General features: G+C 45.8%; 1 protein-coding gene across 3 annotated transcripts in view; it reads left to right on the top strand.

The window, feature by feature from the left end:
* The window catches only part of ophn1 (oligophrenin 1), a 195,949-nt gene that overhangs the window by 92,672 nt on the left and 82,555 nt on the right, over window positions 1-20,722 (top strand). For all 3 annotated transcript variants that reach the window (XM_078412146.1, XM_078412147.1, XM_078412145.1), the window contains exons 9-13: window positions 1,161-1,261; window positions 7,194-7,276; window positions 10,029-10,107; window positions 20,092-20,125; window positions 20,236-20,298. In XM_078412146.1, the coding sequence (XP_078268272.1) occupies window positions 1,161-1,261; window positions 7,194-7,276; window positions 10,029-10,107; window positions 20,092-20,125; window positions 20,236-20,298 (360 nt within the window). The remainder of the gene's footprint in view (window positions 1-1,160; window positions 1,262-7,193; window positions 7,277-10,028; window positions 10,108-20,091; window positions 20,126-20,235; window positions 20,299-20,722) is intronic.

Below are 20,722 nucleotides of genomic sequence, written 5' to 3'. Positions count from 1 at the left end.
TAGGACCCAATGACATCCTGCTAATTTAAACAGGTGACATTTATTTAGTGGGGTCTTGACCTATCCGTCTTCTCCCGAGATGCTGCCTGACCCGCTGTGTTGCAGACCATTACATGGATGCCCCGGTTGTACAGGTACATCCAGTCGGAGCTGCAATTGCGTCCCATTATGGTAAGGTAGGTTGAGAACCAGCAAGCTCATGTAAAGAAGGGTCAAGACCTGAAATGTCACCCATTCCTTCGCTCCAGAGATGCTCCTTGGCCCGCTGAGTTACTCCAGCATTTTAGATTGTCTGTCTGAGCTAATGCAGGGCCTATGTTTGTTACTGCAGCTGTTGGTGACATCTTGTGTCCTAACATCAGAACTACAATTCTGCATTGCTCCAATCAAATATATTCCACCTGGTTTCCAGCTATAACGTCACCTATACTCTTATTCCAGCAGTTTGCTCGGTCCTTTTCTCTTGGCAGAGATTCCAGCACAGATTTCACCATCCATGGCCATTCTGGATTCGTGTAAGCCTTTCAGTGATCTGATTATTCCTGCCGACACTGTCGTGGCAGCAGGCAATGTTTGAGGATCTTCACCCCTCCGCTTCCCCCCCCCCCTCCCCCCCCACAGAGTCACATCCAGTAAGTGTTTTGTCCAGTGTTTAAAACTCACTGATTTTTGGCCCCACTCCCTCAGACGCTGGGCGGCACGATGGCGCAGCGGCAGAGTTGCTGCCTTACCGCATCAGAGACCCGGGTTCAATCCTGACTGCAGGTGCTGGCTGTACAGAGTTTGTACATCTCCCTGTGACTGCGTGGGTTTTCTCCAGGTGCTCTGGTTTCCTCCCACACTCCTAAGACATGCAGGTTTATAGGTTAATTGGCTCCTGTAAAGTGTAAATTGTCCCTAGCGTGCAGGATAATGCCAGATCGCTGGTCTGCGCGCCTCGGTGGGCCGAAGGGTCTATTTCCAAGTTGTATCTCTAAAGTCTAAAATAAAGTTCTTTCGTGTGGAACAGAAGGGTCAGGATGTTGAGGGGAAAAAGCAGGGAAGAATTGATTGAAGCTCGTCAAAGCTGGATCTCAGTGGCTAGCCCACGGTGTTGGTATGTGGCGGCAATTCAGATGAAAATCTTTCTCAATTAGTTTTTTTTTTGGTACTCCTTGCAGGGGCTTTGGGATTTTCGTGGGTGAAATATTATTGCAAGTACGTGAAAGATGCCAAAGCTCTAACCTTGATATCCTGTGATCCAAAACCTGGGGTGAAGCAAGTAAGTATCACGTTAACACGGTCGCCAGATGCACGGGGTTTGCTGTTAGTGAGTGAGTGCGTGTGTGTGTGTGGGTGAGTGTGCGAGGAGCTCTGTGTGGGAAATGACACCACAGCTTCGGCTGTGAGTCTGGTGAATCAACTTGAGCCCAGCCAGTGTTTTGTGGCGGAATGTGGGAAATTCTTGTCTAAATAATTCCAGGTGCCCCTCTTGTCCAGAAGGGAGGCACGGTAGTGCAGCGGTAGTGTTGCTGCCTTACAGCGCTAGAGACCCAGGTTCGATCCTGACCTTGACCCGTCTGCATGGAGTTTGTACGTTCTCCCTGTGTGGGTTTTCTCCAGGATCTCTGCTTCCCTTCCACACTCCAAAGACGTCCAGCGTTGTAGGTTAATTGGCTTCGGAAAAATTGTAAATAATAATAATAATAATAATAAATTTATTTGTCATATGTAGGTTGGCACAGGGTCAACGATACAATGAAATGTATTTGACAAGACAACGGGTCACCTCAGCAGTAATATTCCAAGGATAAATAAGATAAAAAATGACATTAGTAAGGTAAAAAGACAATATTAAAAATAGGTCAAAAGACAATATTTAAAATAATCAACATATATGATGTGAAATGTGTTTATGAGTTCAGAAGCCTGATGGCCTGATGGTAGAAACTGTTCTTAGGTCTGGTGGTACGCGCAGCCATACTCCTGTATCGTCTGCCTGACGGTAACAAGGAGAACAGCCTGCGTGCTGGGTGGCTGTGGTCCTTGATGATGCTGCGTGCCTTCCGCAGGCACCGCCGGTAGAAAATGTCCTGAATGGCCGGGAGACAGTTGCCAGTGATGTGCTGTGCCGTCTTCACCACTCTCTGCAGTGATTTGTGGCTGTGGGCAGAACAGTTCCCGTACCAGACTGTAATGCAGCCCGTCAGCAGGCTCTCGATGGTCTCAAGTGTGCAGGATAGTGTTAGTGGACGGGGATTGCTGGTCGGCATGGACCCTTAAGGGCCTCGACCCGAAACGTCACCCATTCCTTCTCTCCTGAGATGCTGCCTGACCCGCTGAGTGACTCCAGCTTTTTTGCGATACCTTCATATTGTTTGAAGGTGGCTTGTATTCAAAGAGCTCTTCACTTAGTGAGTGTGATAGTTAGTCCATGAAATGAAACTGCAGCTTCAGCCTTGACTGTAGGGAATCAACTTGAGCCCAGCCAGTGTTTAGGGGCGGAATGTGGGAAATGGTTTGTCTAAATAATTTCACGTGTCCCTTGTGCAGGGAGCAGGTTGGATTTTTGATGATTGTTGGTGAGGCCGTTGAATTTCCCGCTTTGGTGATTGTTTTCCAGTGTCTGTTTAGAGTCCGGCTTAGTCTGTCAAACCCATGTGCCTATACCCTGTGTAGAAAGGAACTGCAGATGCTGGTTTAAACAGAAGATAGACACACAAAGCTGGAGTAACTCAGCAGGACAGGCAGCACCCCTGGAGAGAAGGAATGGGTGATGTTTCGGGTCGAGACCCTTCGTCAGACTGAGAGAAGGGGGAGTGCAGGCAACCTGCGTAAGCCGCCAAACAGCACAAGCAAATGCATCCGCCATCTGTTCATCCGCCTGTTCCTTCAGCTGTAGACAGTGTCAGGAGAATAGCATCAAGGTGTATTTATACCGCAGATAGTAGACACGTTTCTGCTTTAGACCCTTTTTCAGTCTCCCATTCCCAGACCCTATAAATGTCACCCATTCCTTCTCTCCAGAGATACTGCCTGTCCCGCTGAGCTACTCCAGCATTTTGTGTCTATTTGCGGTATAAGTACACCTTGATGCTATTCTCCTGGCACTGCCTACAGCTGAAGGAACAGGTGGAGGAACAGATGGCGGATGCCTTTGCCTGTGCTGTTTGGTGGCTTACGCTGGCTGCCTGCATTCCCCCTCCTCCCAGTGCGGCTGAGCTCCCACTCGCGGTCGATGGGTGAATTCTTGCCGCATTCCTCTCGCTTCATTGCAAACTCCTCTCTGACTGACAGTGTGGGGGGAGAAATGGCATATTATCATCTAGGCCAAGGGGGGATAACGATTTGAACTATGAGTTGTGCTCATCTCCATGATGCTGCATATTCCAGTATTGGTCAAATTTAAGTGTAGAATCATGGTACATAGAACGTAGACCAGTACAGCACAGGAACAGATCTTTCAGCCCACATGTCTGTACTAAGTATGATGTTAAGATAAACTAATCACATCTGCTTGCACATGATCCATATCCCTCCATTGCCTGCATCTCCATGTGCCTATCTAAAGGCCACTCAAATGCCACTGTTGTGTCTGCCTCCAGCATCACCTGTTGCAGCAAGTTCCAAGCATCTGTCTGCGAAACAGAAGAAGGAAGATAAATGGGTCTGAAAAAACTTGTCAACACATCTCCTTTAAACTTTGATCCTTTCACCTTAACCATTATGCCCTCTAGTCTTTGACATTTCCACCCTGGGTAAAAGGCTCTGTCTGTCCACACTATCCAATCTTCATAATTTTACATGCGTCTTATCATGTTTTCCCTCCACCGGCATTCCGGAGAAAACAATCAAGTTTGTCTAACCTCTCCTTGTAATCCAGGAAGCATTCTGGTAAACCTCTCGTTCAATTGTTACAGTGAGATAAGGCCATTTTCCCATTGAGTACATGCCAGCGCCTTGTACAGCAATCCCATCCCACTTACTCTTTACCCATTGTCCTGAGCATTCTGCGTAGCACAGTGGTGGTGTTAGCAGACTCACAAGCTTTGGTTGAGGGGCAAGTTTCGCTGCAGAATCTCTCCGATTCCAATTTCCCTTTGGAAACACTGAGTGATTGCGTTTCCACTACCCCTGCTTACACCACCAATTCAGACCTTAAATATTCTATGTATTTAAAAATTAACCTTTGTATTCCACTTCTGGGCATAACATTTTAGATCTGTGCTGCCCATTGTGGAACCATTTGCAATGGGGTCCAGGACATATTGAGCGTTCTCGTGTAGAATAAAACATAAGCCATGGGATGTGATGAATCTCTGATCACCATATTGCTGGAAGGAGGGTCAGATGCTGGAAAATATCCAAAGAGCTCTTCACTTAATTCCCACCATCAAAATGAGTTTCAAGGAGATTTTAAGGAAACCCTATTTGGGAAAATGAGATGGATGGATTTTGTTGGGAACTTCCATGCCCTTGATCCGAGGAACCTCAGAAAATTATTTGGGTAGACACTGTGGTGGGGAAGAAGGAAGATTAATGGGGTTTTATAGATACTGAAACAGAAGAAGGAAGATAAATGGGCCTGAAGAAGAGTCTGGACAAAGAACTTTACCCATTCTTTCTATCCAGAGATGCTGCCTGCCCCGCTGAGTTACTCCAGCATTCTGTGTCTATCTTTGAAGATAAATGGGTCCACGTACATGGGTCCATGTCCTCCAGGGATGCCGCCTGACCTGCTGATTTACTCCAGCGCTTTGTGTCTTTTTTTTTGTAAAAGAGCATCTGCAGTTCCTTGTTTCTAGATAAATGGGGTGTTCAGATGGGGATCTTTCATGGGCAGATCAGTCAGCACTTGAAATGGGCAACATGGGACAGTGATAATGGATGTACAGACAGCAGCTTTCTTGCTGGAGTTATAATTTGGATTTGTTGAACCCTTTGTTGTGTTTGTTGCGCCTGAAACAGTGAATTAGCCTATTTATAGCACACAGCATTCAATTCCAGTGCAAGGTGCCACAATCAAATCATGCTCCAATGGACTCCGAATGATCAAATACATCAGAAAAGCTTAGAACATGTTGTTACTTGCTACCTTTTAGTTGATAGCTGTGCTATGAAAAACAACTCAACATCAGAAACAGCAAATTAGCCCTATTGTTAGTGCACTAATACATCAGGGATTGGCTTAATGATTGGAATACATGAATTCAATATTCCACTGGTGGACAAGGAACGTCATTTTGGCTGGATAAATAATGTGATACGCGTGTCTGCAATATATGAGATTGTATCAATATTTATATAAAGCTCCAGATAGTCAAAGTGTGGGGGATCCCAAGAATGAAGTCCTTTTTCACCCCCTTTTTCATGCATATCAGACGTTTGCAATCCACAGATAATGCACTTCACACAATGTCTGTCCGGGTATTCACTAAGCCACCAGCCTAACGGTCTTGTAAAGGAAAAAGTCCTCGTTCTTCCTCTCTGGAGCTTCACACAACCATTGACTCAACCCACGAAGCAGTTCGTCTCAAGCACAACACTTAGAGCAGCGATTATTATTCACCAGGTGGTTCCTGGCCGACAGCTGGTTGACACTTGAGTCTATGTGGGAATGGCCAGTAAGCCACTCAGTTCAAGTGTAACGAAGGGTCTTCATCCTGTACTAGTGTTAAAAGCATCTGGCAAGAGTTATTGGAGCCGCGTTGGGAATTGCGTGCTTTTTTGTATAAGATTATTAAGGGGTTGGACACGTTAGAGGCAGGAAACATGTTCCCAATGTTGGGGGAGTCCAGAACAAGGGGCCACAGTTTAAGAATAAGAGGTAGGCCATTTAGAACTGAGATGAGGAAAAACTTTTTCAGTCAGAGAGTTGTGAATCTGTGGAATTCTCTGCCTCAGAAGGCAGTGGAGGCCAATTCTCTGAATACATTCAAGAGCGAGCTAGATAGAGCTCTTAAGGATAGTGGAGTCAGGGGGTATGGGGAGAAGGCAGGAACGGGGTACTGATTGAGAATGATCAGCCATGATCACATTGAATGGCGGTGCTGGCTCGAAGGGCCGAATGGCCTCCTCCTGCACCTATTGTCTATTGTCTTTCCTGCACCCGAGGCCGGCCAGACCGACACGTGGACTTCTGTGGCCTAGTGCCATGCATCAGTTGTAGATCTCCACACTTCTCCAAAGACAGGAGGTTCTCAGCAAGAGGGTTTATCTTCTGAACGGTGGGTCACAGGCAAGACTTGGCCAGACAGGCAAGAGTATTTGTGTAGGATTCACATTGGGCTGAAGAGGAGTGACTGAAGGCAATTGTCAGCGACATCCTGCCCTGGGTTTATTTCTCAAAAATGCATCACTTCACACCTGTCCAACCCGTGTTTTATCTGCCGTCACCTACTTTCCCTGTTGATCTGTAGCCTGCTGCAATCTTAGACAATCACTGTCTTCTATACCATGCATTTTGGTGACCTCCTCCACAGACACACTCCCACCAGCACCCTCCGCTCTGCTGCTGCTAACCTCCTGTCCCCCCCCATCCGGACCAAACTCAGATCCTGGGGGGACAGGGCTTTCTCCATCGCTGCTCCCACACTCTGGAACTCACTACCCCAAACCGTCAGAGACTCCTCCTCACTCACCACATTCAAAACATCACTGAAGTCTCACCTGTTCAGCACTGCCTTCATTCACTGACCGTCACCTCACCTTCTTTTTCCTTTTCTCTTCGTTTACTTATTTATCTATTTATTTTATTTTTTGCTTTAGTAAACCTTGTAAAGCGTCTTTGAGTGTTTAGAAAAGTGGTATATAAATGTAATGCATTATTATTATTATTATTATTATTATATTTCAAAATTACTAATCCATACCACCAATATTCTCTTATAACTTATTAATACATGTGGCAAACAGTGTGGATCTCTGTTGCAGAGATTTGTGGAAGCAGCCCAGACCATCACACAAACCAAACTCCGTTCCATCTGCACTTCAGGCTGCCCCGGCAAGGCCACCAGCATAATCATCCACTTCACGTTGGCCCTGTCTCGACCCCCGACCCCCCCCTCCCCTGGGGCCTTGTATGTTCCAGTCAAGTTCTCTTTCACTCTCTCAAACTCAGTGGATGCATGACGACCCTGCCCACCTTGTAAGACACGGGCCCGTTCCAGGTATTGTTAGGGTAAATCCACTCTGCTTTGCTTTGTTTCCTCCAGGAATTTAAGCTGAAGTCTTGCATTCGGAGGAAAACCGAATCCATTGACAAGCGATTCTGCTTTGACGTTGAGTTGGTTGAAAGGTAAGCCCACCTGCGATCCTGATTAGGGCAAAGACCTCCGAGGGCAAGCAGAGCTGCGCAGCTGTAGAGCTACTGCCTTACAGCGCCAGAGACATAGAAAACATAGAAAATAGGTGCTGGAGGAGGCCATTCGGCCCTTCGAGCCAGCACCGCCATTCATTGTGATCATGGCTGATCATCCACAATCAGTAACCCGTGCCTGCCTTCTCCCCATATCCCTTGATTCCACTAGCCCCTAGAGCTCTATCTAACTCTCTTTTAAATTCATCCAGTGAATTGGCCTCCACTGCCTTTTGTGGCAGAGAATTCCACAAATTCACAACTCTCTGGGTGAAAAAGTTTCTTCTCACCTCAGTTTTAAATGGCCTCCCCTTTATTCTTTAGACCCAGGTTCGACCCTGACTATGGGTGCTGTCTGCAGAGTTTGTACGTTCTCCCTGTGACCGCGTGGGTTTTCTCTAGGTGCTCCGGTTTCCTCCCACATTCCAAAGACGTGCGGGTTTGTCAGCTAATTGGTTTCTGTAAATTGCCCCTGGTGTGTGTCGGATGGGATAGCATAGAGCTATTGTACAGGTGACTGCTGGTCAGCATTGACTCGATGGGCCAAAGGGCCTATTTCCCAAGCTGTATCTCTAAACATTAAGTAACTGAAGATAGATGAACATGTGTTGTCAGAAGACCGTGTGATTAAACAGCAGTGATATTTCCTACGCATTGGAATCTAATGGAATGGTATTTGCTTTCTTTTTAAACCTCAAATGACTCTGTGGCGACCATTAATCCATGCTGAAAGCTTTTACCATCTTCAAAGCTGCAGAGAACACCAAAGGGATGCCACATTCTAAACATACCTCTCCCTCTCTGAATTCAATCTTCCAGATTTAATTTTAATTTCTTCTTGCCTGTGCCCTCTCCTTGAGTGCTGAGAGAGGGATCTGACATTCCACCTGCCATGGAGTTAGATCTCTAGCCCAAGATCCTGACGCTAAATCTATAACCAACAAGTGAATTACATACTCAAAAACTTGTCCCACCCCGGCCATTCCTCCTCCTCTCCACTTCTGTCGGGCAGAAGGTACAGAAGCTTGAAAGCACACCGTCACTCAAGAACAGCTTCTTCCTCGAGCCTCTTCCCCTCTGTTATCAGACTTTTGAATGGTAGATGTAGCCCAGTCCATCACACAGACCAGACTCCCCACCTTTGACTCCATCTAATCTTCATGCTTGGAAATGCAGCCAATATAATCAAAGACTTATCCCACCCGAGTTGTTCCTTCTTCTCCCTGCTCCCGTCTGGCACAGGTTACAGAGACTTGAAACTACGTATCACCACACTTCATCCCCTTTGTTATCAGGCTTCTAAGCGATCCTTCTATAAGCTAGGGTACCGCCTGAATAACCTTTACCCCATTGCAGACATTGGACTTTGTCTGTGTTACTGGTGCGCTACAATGCTGAGAACTATATTCTGCACTCTATATCTTCCCCTTTGCTTCCATATTGTACTAGAGTGTGACTTCATTGTATTTATGTATAGAATTATATGATTGTATATAACATACAAAACAAAGCTTTTCACTGTACTTTGGTGCAAGGACATTAATAATACACAGATGCCTAATTGAGAATTTGATTCGTATTTTTGTCCTGAACACTACCTTTCCCCGTGTGACTTTTTTTTGTCATGGGTGAAATCCCAGACAGTTTGGAAGTGCTGACGTTGCTGCCCCCTATCTCTGTGGTGGCAATCTCGGCCGGTCGTGTCTGAGCCAAGGTTCTACGGTCACGCACTCCCATGAGACAGAAGGCTGAGGGTTTAAGTCCCAGAGACCTGTGAGAGGATCGAGGCTCGCATCCCAACGCAGTGCTCTGCCGCCCAGCCAGAGATGCTGTCCTTCAGTTGTGGTGTGAAGCTGGGACCCAGTCTGTCCTCTCAAGTGGATGTAATGGATCTGATAGATTTAGTTTAGTTCAGAGATATACAGGGTGGAAACAGGCTATTCGGCTCGCCCTGTCATCACCAACCAGCGATCATGTAGTTCTATTCTACTCATTAGACAATAGACAATAGACATTAGGTGCAGGAGGAGGCCATTCGGCCCTTCGAGCCAGCACTGCCATTCAATGTAATCATGGCTGATTATTCTCAATCAGTACCCCGTTCCTGCCTTCTCCCCATACCCCCTGACTCCGCTATCCTTAAGAGCTCTATCCAGCTCTCTCTTGAATGCATTCAGAGAATTGGCCTCCACTGCCTTCTGAGGCAGAGAATTCCACAGATTCACAACTCTCCGACTGAAAAAGTTTTTCCTCATTAGGGACAATGTACCAAAGCCAATTTACCCACAAACCTGCACATCTTTGGAATGTGGGAGAAAGCCGGAGTAAACCTATGCAGTCACAGGGAGAACGTACAATCTCCGTAAAGACAGTGTCCGTAGTCAGGATCGAACCAGGCCTCTGGCGCTGTGAGGCAGCATCTCTACCACTGTTCCACCGTGAGATCTATTTGCAGTTTAAGATGCCCTCAAATTATCCCTGTTCAAAACCAGCTGACCACATTTCGTCTTAGTGAGAGCTTGCTTTGCACAAATTGGCAATCATATCTCCTCCCGCATTGCACAGTGGCTGCACTTTGAGTGATTCATTGGGTGCAAAGTGGAGACTTTGTGAGGTTCTGAAATGTGCTGTGTAAATGGCTCCTTTATTTCTCCATTCCGCAGTAAATTATAAATACATCTCCCTTTTACAGGCCGGGCCCGGTCACACTGCAAGCACTATCAGAAGCCAACAGGAAGTTATGGATTGAAGCAATGGATGGCAAAGAGCCGGTGAGTGCTTTACTGTATTATCTGTTTGTTTTTGGATTAGTTCAGTCGACATGCTCCAACTCTTCATGGAATACTGTATTTTCCAGGCCAAAGGGGCAAGCAAAACGGCTCTGAAATCTTCTGTTTTTTTCAAAATTTGTGCTTTCTTAACGTCAGTACGAAGCCAATAAACAGTGGTTTAACCTCTTGTGTGAGGTAATGGGTAGCTTGAGGACAGCGATTCACCTTTCCTATGGGTTTGGTACAGAGTAGGTTAGTGTTGACAGGTCTTACTAATGGATCTGTCAGCAAGGTAGTTGAGCAATCAACTGACACTTAATCAACATCCGAGGCAATGAAGATAGACCCAAAAAGCTGGAGTAGCTCAGCGGGACAGGCAGCATCTCTAGAGGGAAGGAATGGGTGACGTTTCTGTCTGAAGAAGGGTATTGACTCGAAACATCAGCCATTCCTTCTCTCCAGAGATGCTGCCTGTGTGTCTACGGATGCATTTTGTGTCTACGGTTTAAACCAGCATCTGCAGTTCCTTCCTACACATCCGATGCAATGATTTATGCCTTCCAAATGTTTCCTCTCCTCCCCTTATTGGTTCTTCCAACTGGTTCTGGTAGTCCTTGGAGAGCCATCATCACTACCTCGCCATCTTGAACTGGAGCTGCGTGAAGAGGAGACTTACAGCAGGGGTTGTGCTTCTCTGGGAAGCCTTCTGGATCTTGCACAACATCTTAAATGTCTGAAGAAGCTCCAAGTGCTCTGCCTACTAGAGGACATTCTACACTTGCTACTCCCAACATCTTTCATGGATGAGTCAGAGTCTAAAGAAAGGTCCCGACCCAAAACGTCACCCATCCTTTTACTCCAGAGATTAGTACAGGTGTCGGAGGTTATGGGAAGAAGGCGGCACGGTGGCGCAGCGGTAGAGTTGCTGCCTTACAGCGAATGCAGCGCCGGAGACTCAGGTTCGATCCTGACTACGGGCGCCGTCTGTACGGAGTTTGTACGTTCTCCCCGTGACCTGTGTGGGTTTTCTCCGAGATCTTCGGTTTCCTCTCACACTCCAAAGACGTACAGGTAGGTAGGTTAATTGACTGGGTAAATGTAAAAATTGTCCCTGGTGTGTGTAGGATAGTGTTAATGTGCGGGGATCGCTGGGCGGCGCGGACTTGGTGGGCCGAAAGGGCCTGTTTCCGCGCTGTAGAATCTAAATGTAAAAAAATCTTTAAAAAAAGGCAGGAGAATGGGGTTAGGAGGGAGAGATAGATTAGCCATGATTGAATGGCGGAGTAGACTTGATGGACCGAATGACTTAATTCTACTCCTATTCCTCATGACCTTATACTGCCTGTCCCGCTGAGTTACTGCAGCACTTTGTACCTATCGTCGGTGTGAACCAGCATCTGTAGTTTCATTCTATACATCTTCCATGGATGGTCGGTGACAAAATAACTTTCTCTTTGGGGCAAAAAAGAAGAGAGTTTTATCCCTGGAGTGGCATTCCTCAAATGAATCAATTTGGAGGTTGGGATTGCAGTCTGAAGCTAATGCTGGTGAGGACCGGGTTGCTACAGACCAGGTCTGATTTAATGTTCTGTTGTAGTAATTTGGGGGTAACTTTGGGCAAAGTTAAAATTTAGAAGGATGAGAGGGGATCTTATCGAAACATATAAGATTATTAAGGGGTTGGACACGTTAGAGGCAAGAAACATGTTCCCAATGTTGGGGGAGTCCAGAACCAGGGGCCACAGTTTGAGAATAAGGGGTGGGCCATTTAGAACGGAGATGAGGAAAAACTTTTTCAGTCAGAGAGTTGTAAATCTGTGGAATTCTCTGCCTCAGAAGGCAGTGGAGGCCAATTCTCTGAATGCATTCAAGAGAGAGCTAGATCGAGCTCTTAAGGATAGCGGAGTCAGGGGGTATGGGGAGAAGGCAGGAACGGGGTACTGATTGAGAATGATCAGCCATGATCACTTTGAATGTTGGTGCTAGCTCGAAGGGCCGAATGGCCTACTCCTGCACCTATTGTCTATAAAGCATGAAACCAACAGGCTTCCCTCCTGTTGAATGAGATTAAAATGAACCCCATTGAGTGTCAGACGTAGAAAATAGGAGCAGGCAAAGGTCATTTGGCCATTCACTCTTGTTTAACCTCCGTCAGATTCAGTACTCTTGATGCCATGTGTCGAGAAATCTATGTCCTTGTGAAATATATTTATTGACTTGGATTGCACTGTTGTCAGGGGTTCCAACGATGCTTTTCCCCTGATGCTGCAGTAAGTTGCTGAGCTGCTGATCAGTCTCTGTGAACAAAGCGCCACGCTCACAGTACCTGGGTCAAGCTGCCCCCACATCGATTCCTCCTCTGCGAACTTCCAGGTGGAATTGGTGTGTACCGAAACACATGCATGGTTGCAACTGCATCTAAAATTGTAGTCCTGATGGTGTCAAACTGGAAAGGGAGCAGAGAAGATTTACGAGGATGTTGCCAGGACTCTAGGACCTGAGCAAAGTTGAGAGGTTGAGCAGGCTAGGACTTCTCCTTCTTCTTCTTGCGTTTGAGGCAGCAGAAGTTACGAAGCTGCTTCTGCTTCTGCTGTCTCTGTTTGTTGTCGTTCGCCTGACTGAGTGAGGTCAGTTGACAGGGCTCACCACGGGGAGGTCGACAACGTGAGCCCCAGGCTAGGACTCTATTCCTTGGAGCGCAGGTGGATGACAGGTGATCTCGTAGATGTGTACAAAATCGCGAGAGGAATAGATCAGGTAACTTGCCCAGAGAAGGGGAATTAAGAACAAGAGTACCATGGGTTTAAGGCGAAGGGGGAAAGATTTAATAGGAATCTGAGGGGTAACCTTTTTTGCACAAAGGGTGGTGGGCGTATGGAACGAGCTGCTGGAGGAGGTAGTTGAGCCAGGTACTATCACGATGTTTAAGAAACATTTAGACAAGTACATGGATAGGATGGGTTTAGAGGGATGTGGGCCAAACGTATGCAGGTGGAACTAGTGTAGATGGGACATATTGGTCAGTGTGTGCAAGTTGTGCCGATGGGCATGTTTCCATGCTGTATAACCCATGCTATGACTCCATTAAAGCCCAGAATCAGACCATTAAGCGTCTCAGTTCTTTGCTGACTCTTTCTGGAGGAATCCAATCACTTCTACTTTCTCCGCAGCCCAATTAAAAAAATGTAACGACTTGTTGTTTAAACCCGCAATGCCTCTGCAATCACCAGATTTTAAGGCTGTGCTTTGAGATCACTGCACGAAAACTTTCTTCCTTAATAATTCGTTTGTAACATGGAATCTTTGCCATTGGTCATTTGCCCTCTGTCGATGGGAACGGCTTCCCTTTATCTACCTTTTAATGAATCAATCATGAACCTTGTCCATCTAGATCAAATTGCCTTTCAAATTATCATTCTCATGGCTAGAGACCTGATGACCCATTAGATTTTGGTGATCTTCGATTGGAATTGTTAACCCCTGTTTCTCTCACTGTAGATTCCACCTGACCCACTGAGCATTCCCAGCAATTTCTGTTTTATTTCAAATACCCAGCAATTGCTTTAAAACATTTTTTTGTCATTAAACTTGCACAATGGGCAAATAATTGGCAAGGTGACACGTTTTTATTTGATAGAAAGGACAACAAAGGGGTTTACTTTGAAGATGTACGCCTAAATGGGATGAAGGAGCAAAGGCAACTCTGAGTGTAAATGTGCCAATAACTACAAGTAGCTGCTATGGGTTCCCCTTCTGGTGAATGAGATGAAAGAAAGACCCACTTCATATATTCAAAAGAAGGGAAAACCAAGTACGAGATATAATTTCAGGAGGGATAGGACAGTGAAGAAAGTAAGTTGTACAACAGCTGTACTGCACAATGTTCTACCACACTTTTAAGTACAACACATATTTCTGTCTGGCATATTATTTTAAAAAAAGGAAATTTGGCACCAGAGTGCAGAGATGATTTGCAAAGACAATGCCAAAAATGTGAGATTATGCATCTTTTTTTTCTTGGAAACAGAAGTATAAGGGGTGGTCGAGTAGTACCTGTCACAATTACAAAATGTGTGGACAGGAGTGAATGCAAGGAGAATGTTTCCATGTGTGAAGGAGAGCATTACTAGTCAAGTCAAGTCAAGTTTATTTGTCACATACACATACACGATGTGCAGTGAAATGAACGTGGCAATGCCTGCGGATTGTGCAAAAAAAAGAATTACAGTTACAGCATATAAATAAAGGTTAATACAGAGAAAACAAAATTTAGCCCTGGAGTTATAAAAGTTAACAGTCCTGATGGCCTGTGGGAAGAAACTCCGTCTCATCCTCTCCGTTTTCACAGATGCCTGACCGTAGCATCTGGAACAGTCCGTTGCTGGGGTGCCAGGCGTCCCTCATAATCTTGCTTGCTCTGGATCTACACCTCCTGATGTATAGGTCCTGCAGGGGGGCGAGTGTAGTTCCCATGGTGCGTTCTGCCGAACGCACTACTCTCTGCAGGGCCATCCTGTCCTGGGCAGAGCTGTTCCCAAACCAGACTGTAATGTTGCCGGACAGGATGCTCCAGAGTAGAAGCAATGAAGGATCCTAAGAGACACTCTGAATTTCCTCAGCTGTCTAAGGTGGTAAAGGCGCTGCTTTGCCTTACCCACCAGTGCAGCAATGTGCGTTGCCCATGTCAGATCCTCTTTGATGTGGACTCCCAAGTATTTAAAACTGCTCACCCTATCCACAGTACACCCATTTATTTCCTAGATACTAGAGACTATTGTTCTAAGATGGTCCGCCAAGAAATCTAATGGGTAATTCAGAGGATCAAGAAACTCTCTACCCAAATACGAGCAACAAGGCAGAACTCACACCCACTGGCAACCAGATGAAGCAGAGAGCACAGACAGTTTTAAGGGAGGGCTGGGAGTCATGGGAAGGAGAATGGAATGATGTTGGAAAGACACAAACTGCTGGTGTATTTTGCTGTCTTTCCTTTGTAAATCAGCATCTGAAGCTCCTTGCTTCTACCATGCAATACTGTTTATTGATTCACATGAGGAAAGCTCGGAAGAGATGTGGGATATAACACCAAGTCAAGTTTATTGTTGTGTATACAAGTACAGTGAGGAACATGTACAATGAAAATCTCGCTTACAGCAACATCACAGGCACAGGACAATGGCAAAGACTGTGAAAAGAAAAATGCTGCAAAAATAACCAAGACATTAGTGCAAAAATACATTTGGAACATATAGAATAGTTGAGGAAAATTGGCTGGATCTGTGTCATTCATTTCTCTATGGTCCCAGGGAATGTGAATGGTTTTGAATTATGAATGTGTATATGCATAGAAACATGGAAAAATAGGAGCAGGAATAGGCCATTCGGCCCTTCAAGCCAGCACCACCATTCTATATGATTATGGCTGATCATCTAAAATCAGTATCCCGTTCCTGCTTTTTCCCCATATCCCTTGATTCCTTTAGCCCGAAGAAATCTAACTCTCTTGAAAACATCCAGTGAATTGGCCTCCACTGCCTTATGTGGCAGAGAATTCTACAGATTCACAACTCTCTGGGTGAAATAGTTTTTCCTCATCTCAGTCCTAAATGGCCTTTCCCTTATTCTTAAACTGTGACCCCTGGTTCTGGACTCCCCCAACATCAGAAACATTTTGCCTGCATTTAGCCTGTCCAATCCTTTAAGAATTTTATATGTTTCTAAAAAGATCCCCTCTCATCCTTCTGAATTCCAGTGAATACAAGCCCTTTTTATCCATGCAGGGATCTCCAGGCATTCCCAATCTCGTTGTACCCCTGTACAATGACAATAAAGATATATTGTATTGTATTGTATATTATTGTTAGCTCAAAAGTGATAAACTGAGGTTGAATGAAGATGAGACAAACCAAGTAGATGTGGTCAGGAGATGCTAGGAGGTGTTAAGTTGGGAAGGTGCTGCCAAATTTAATTGGAGTAGGAGGTTGTGCAGTGATTCACGTTTTGAAGTTGGGATTTGGAAGACAGAGTGGAAGAAAGTGTAGCTCAATACCAACGGGAGAGAGCAGACAACACCATTGATGGAACAGCTAGAAAGTGATAACGGTAAGAGAGGGAATTGTATCCAACATCCATGTAGCTTCTTCCTCCCCCTCTGCCCATGTCCCCTAAGTCAAAGTGCAAGCTAAGCAAGCAAAAGTACTTATCCAGGGCTGGTGCTATAATCAATCCATAATGTACCGGAACGAGCCAAACCCATTTAACAAAAATGCCTGTTCATTATCCAATATTAGCACCTCATCAAAAATCCTAAAGTAGATTTCGTAACACCGTCCTGGCAAACTCTGCGGCTGCACTGGAAGCATATTGCATCTGGATTTAACTCAAATAAATATTGAGGAGAAAGCATGCGAGTGTGTTGGTTACAGCATGATGATTCATTTCCAGAATGTGTCTCTAATGTGGAATGTTGGCCATTGGGACTAGGTACATTTTTTTTCTCCCTCTCGAAAAATTCTATCTTGTGTAATCACAAAGGAGTACACAGAAGAAGCCCTTCTGCAGTATGATGTGCCAGAGAAGCTTTGTGGCTCCTGAACACAGATGCTAATGGAAGAGTTGGTAATGCTCCACAAACAAATTTCCTGCACTCATTTGGGGGATTATTTTTTTTGTGAGAATGGAAAACGAATCTATTCAGCCTACAGACTATTTAATTGTAAGGATTTGTCCAAAGCTCCCTCCCTCGTCCAAATTGAACTACTGGTCAACCTTGTCGGGCTCAGTCTGTCCTTAGTTGACCCATGGCGATGGCAGATTCTCATCAGACTTCTGGTCTCCAGAGTGAGATCACTGGTTTCACCAAGTGAAATCAGCAATGGCAATAATTGCCGCGTCAACTTCGGCTAATTTTTCATATTCTTCAGTAAGGAGCAATTGGATGAGAAGTTAGCGCATTGTAAAGTTAGCTCATTAGCTCATTCAACTCCCCCTCCCATTCCCAGTCTGACCTTTCTGTCATGGGCCTCCTCCGGTGCCATAGTGAGTACCACCGGAAATTGGAGGAACAGCACCTCATATTTTGACTGAGCAGCTTGCAGCCCAGTGGTATGAACATTGACTTCTCCAACTTTAGATAGATCCTCTGTCCCTCTCTTCCCCTCCCCCTTCCCAGATCTCCCACTGTCTTCCTGTCTCCACCTATATCCTTCCTTTGTCCCGCCCCCCTGACATCAGTCTGAAGAAGGGTCTCGACCCGAAACGTCGCCCATTCCTTCTCTCCTGAGATGCTGCCTGACCTGCTGAGTTACTCCAGCATTTTGTGAATAAATAGCTCATTGTAAAGTTTGCTTTTTGGTGTATGTTTTAGTAAAAGTTTACTACTGCGATTCACCAAAGTGTTTTTGCGGTCTGATTGATGGTGGTAGTTTTTCTGCAGTAATGCAAATGCCTGTCCAACTCTGGTCACCCTAGGGTGATTGATTGAAGACACAGGGTTTAGAATGGGGCTCTGTGAAGGATATTGTGTAGAAGGATCCTGGTTCACTATCAGAAGACTGGTGGAGAGAATTGTGGATTCATGGGAAACGTTCATTCCCCTCCCTCCAATACCTCATCCAATACTGGCCAAACCAAGGTTGCTCTGGTCGACTGGACTGGTTTCCTACTTATCAACTTTGGCTCTGCCTTTAACATTACAATCCCATCCATCCTCTTCTCAAAACTCCAGGTCCTTAGAGATCAGCTCCCCCCCACCCCCGCTGCCACTGGATCCTCAACCTTCTGACCCACAGAGGTCAATAAGTGAGGATAGGTGAGAACACCACCTCCACAATACTGCTCAACACTGGTGCCTGCAAGGCTGTGTTCGCAGTCCCCTACTATATTATGTTTACGCTAGCGACTGTACGGCCAAATCCAACTCTAATTCCATCTACAAGTTTGCAGACAACACCGCTATGGTGGGCCGAATCACAAACAATGGCGAGACGGAGTTCAGGAAGGGGGTGGAGAACTTCGTAACATGGTTCAGGACAATTACCTCTCCCTCAATGGCGGCAAGACAAAGGAGCCAATTATTGACTTCAGGAAGCTTAGTGCAGTAGGGTGGTGTGGTGGCGCAGCGGTAGAGTTGCTGCCTTACAGCGAATGCAGCACCGGAGACCTAGGTTTGATCCCAACTACAGGTGCTGTCTGTATGGAGTTTGTACGTTCTCCCCATGACCTGCGCGGCTTTTCTCCGAGATCTTCGGTTTCCTCACACATTCCAAAGACGTACAGGTTTGTAGGTTAATTGGCTTGGTAAATGTAATAATTGTCCCTAGTGGGTATAGGATAGTGTTAATGTGCAGGGATCGCTGATTGGCCCAGACCCGGTGGGTCGAAAGGGCCTGTTTCCGCGCTGTATCTCTAAACTAAACTAAATACATGCCCCAATCAGTATCAATGATGCAGATGGGGAAATGGTTGAGAGCTTCAAGTTGCTTGGTGTTAATATCACCAATGATCTGTCCTGGACCAACCACTTTGATGCCACAGCTAAGAGGGCACACCATTGCCACCTCCTCAAGAATTCAGCATCTTTCCAGTGACTCTTACAAACATTCACAGATGCACCATAGAAAGCATATTGTCCTGTTGCATCAAAGCCTGGTTTAGGAACAGCTCTGCCCAAGACCGCAATAAATGGCCGAGAGTTGGAGTTGTAGCCCAGCCCAGACACGGGCCAGACTTTCCACCATCGACTCTACCTATATTTCACACTGCCTCAGAAAAGCAGCTAATGTAATCGGACTCATAAGCAGCTTCATCCCTTCTGTTATCAGGCTTCTGTACAGTCCTTCCATAAGCTAGGGTACTGATCGATTCACCTCTACACCAATGAGGACTTTGGACTTTATTTAAGGAACTGATGCGCTACAATGTGCCACAGTGGCAAGAACTACATTGTGCATTCCCCTGTTTCTTTCCCCTTGCTCTATCTAGTGTATTTGGATTTGAACTGATTATGTCTATGTATGGTATGTATGATCTGTTTGGATAGCAAGCACAACAGGGACTGCACAGTAGTGCAGCGATAGAGTTGCTGCCTTACAGTGCCAGAGGCCCAGATTTGATCCTGGCCATGGGTGGTGTCTGTACAGAGTTTGTACGTTCTCCCTGTGACCGCGTGGGTTTTTTACAGGTGCTCCGGTTTCCTCTCACGCTCCAAAGACGTAGGTTAATTGGCTTCGGTGAAAATTATAAATTGTCGCTAGTGTGTAGGATAGTGAGTGTAGGAGGTGATTGTTGGTTGGTCTGAACTCGGTCGGACAAAGAGCCTGTTTCCACGCTGTTTCTCTACAATCTAAGTCTAAAATAAAGCTTTTTACTGTAATTAGCAACTTGTGACAATAATAAACATAAACCGAAACTGTTGAAGACAACATCGGGATGATACGTTAGTGAGGGAGGATGGAGTGTGGTCGGATGCAATACAACAAATGGACTTGCCTTAGCTGTGAAATGCAGGTCAGAGGTGCAGAGAATGTCCAGCAATTCAGGCAAGACCAAAGGAAAGAATAACATTGAGTAAAAGTTGCAGATGGAAACCTGCAGCAGAGTTGGCAAGTTCCAGGACGAGCATCTGTAATATCTAGGGAAATAACTGCAGATGCTGGTACAAATCTAAAGGTATCACAAAATGCTGGAGTAACTCAGCGGATCAGGCAGCATCTCTGGAGAGAAGGAATGGGTGACATTTCGGGCCGAGACCCTTCTTCAGACTGATCCAATGAGGTCCCCCCTCATCATCGGCAGCTATGCATCTTGTACCTGAAATTCCACTGGTAGAACTGTCCAGAAGAGTGTAGTTGGGCAAACTTCTATCCTGGATGTTTACAGCTTCATCTCCTGAGAGGAATCTTCATTGGGAGAAGTCTTGAACTGAGAGTCAATCTTACCCAGTCCCCAATTCACTGATGGTCTTTTCTCTGCTTTGAATTCCAGATCTATATCACTCCAAATGCGAAACCAGAGGAAAGTATGTATTTCATCTTCTCTTTTGTACTTTGAGCGTTTTGAAGTTGCCTATTAGTGACTCAATGCGGAGTCAGTCAGTGAATCCTAACTGGCTTCATGGTTTTCTTTCAGTGCAATTGACTGATCTTGGCTTGAGGTTTGTGAGGAGATGCATTAATGCAGTGGAATCCCAAGGTGAGACATTTGCTTCCCATTATCAATGAAGCCTTAACTTCTCGAATCAGTGTACTATCGGAGAAGCCCCCAGGGCACATTTGCACTGGGTCTCTGGTGCAGCACATGGCAACAGATGTGCACTGTGCCCTAACCCGAGACCTCTCTGCAGCAATGGACTCCCACCCTGTCCCCAGTAGCGTGGATGGGTGAGATCCAGCAACACACTGCAAATTCAGTCTGCCCTGCCTGCTTCCAAGCCATTTCCCAGGAACCATGCATTGGAGCAGCCAGTACGATGGACACATAAGATCCTGCAGATGCTGGAATCTTGATCACCACACAAACTGCCGGAGAAACTCAGTGGGTCAGGCAGTGTTTTTTGCTGGATTAAAAAAAACACATGGATCTCTTGGCAATGATGTTAGGTGGGGGTAGGAGAGGT

The sequence above is a fragment of the Rhinoraja longicauda genome, chromosome 15 (assembly GCF_053455715.1).
Source record: "Rhinoraja longicauda isolate Sanriku21f chromosome 15, sRhiLon1.1, whole genome shotgun sequence".
NCBI classification, from domain to species: domain Eukaryota; kingdom Metazoa; phylum Chordata; class Chondrichthyes; order Rajiformes; family Arhynchobatidae; genus Rhinoraja; species Rhinoraja longicauda.
Note: the sequence above shows the minus strand (reverse complement) of the source record. Positions and strands in the feature narration are given on the sequence as shown.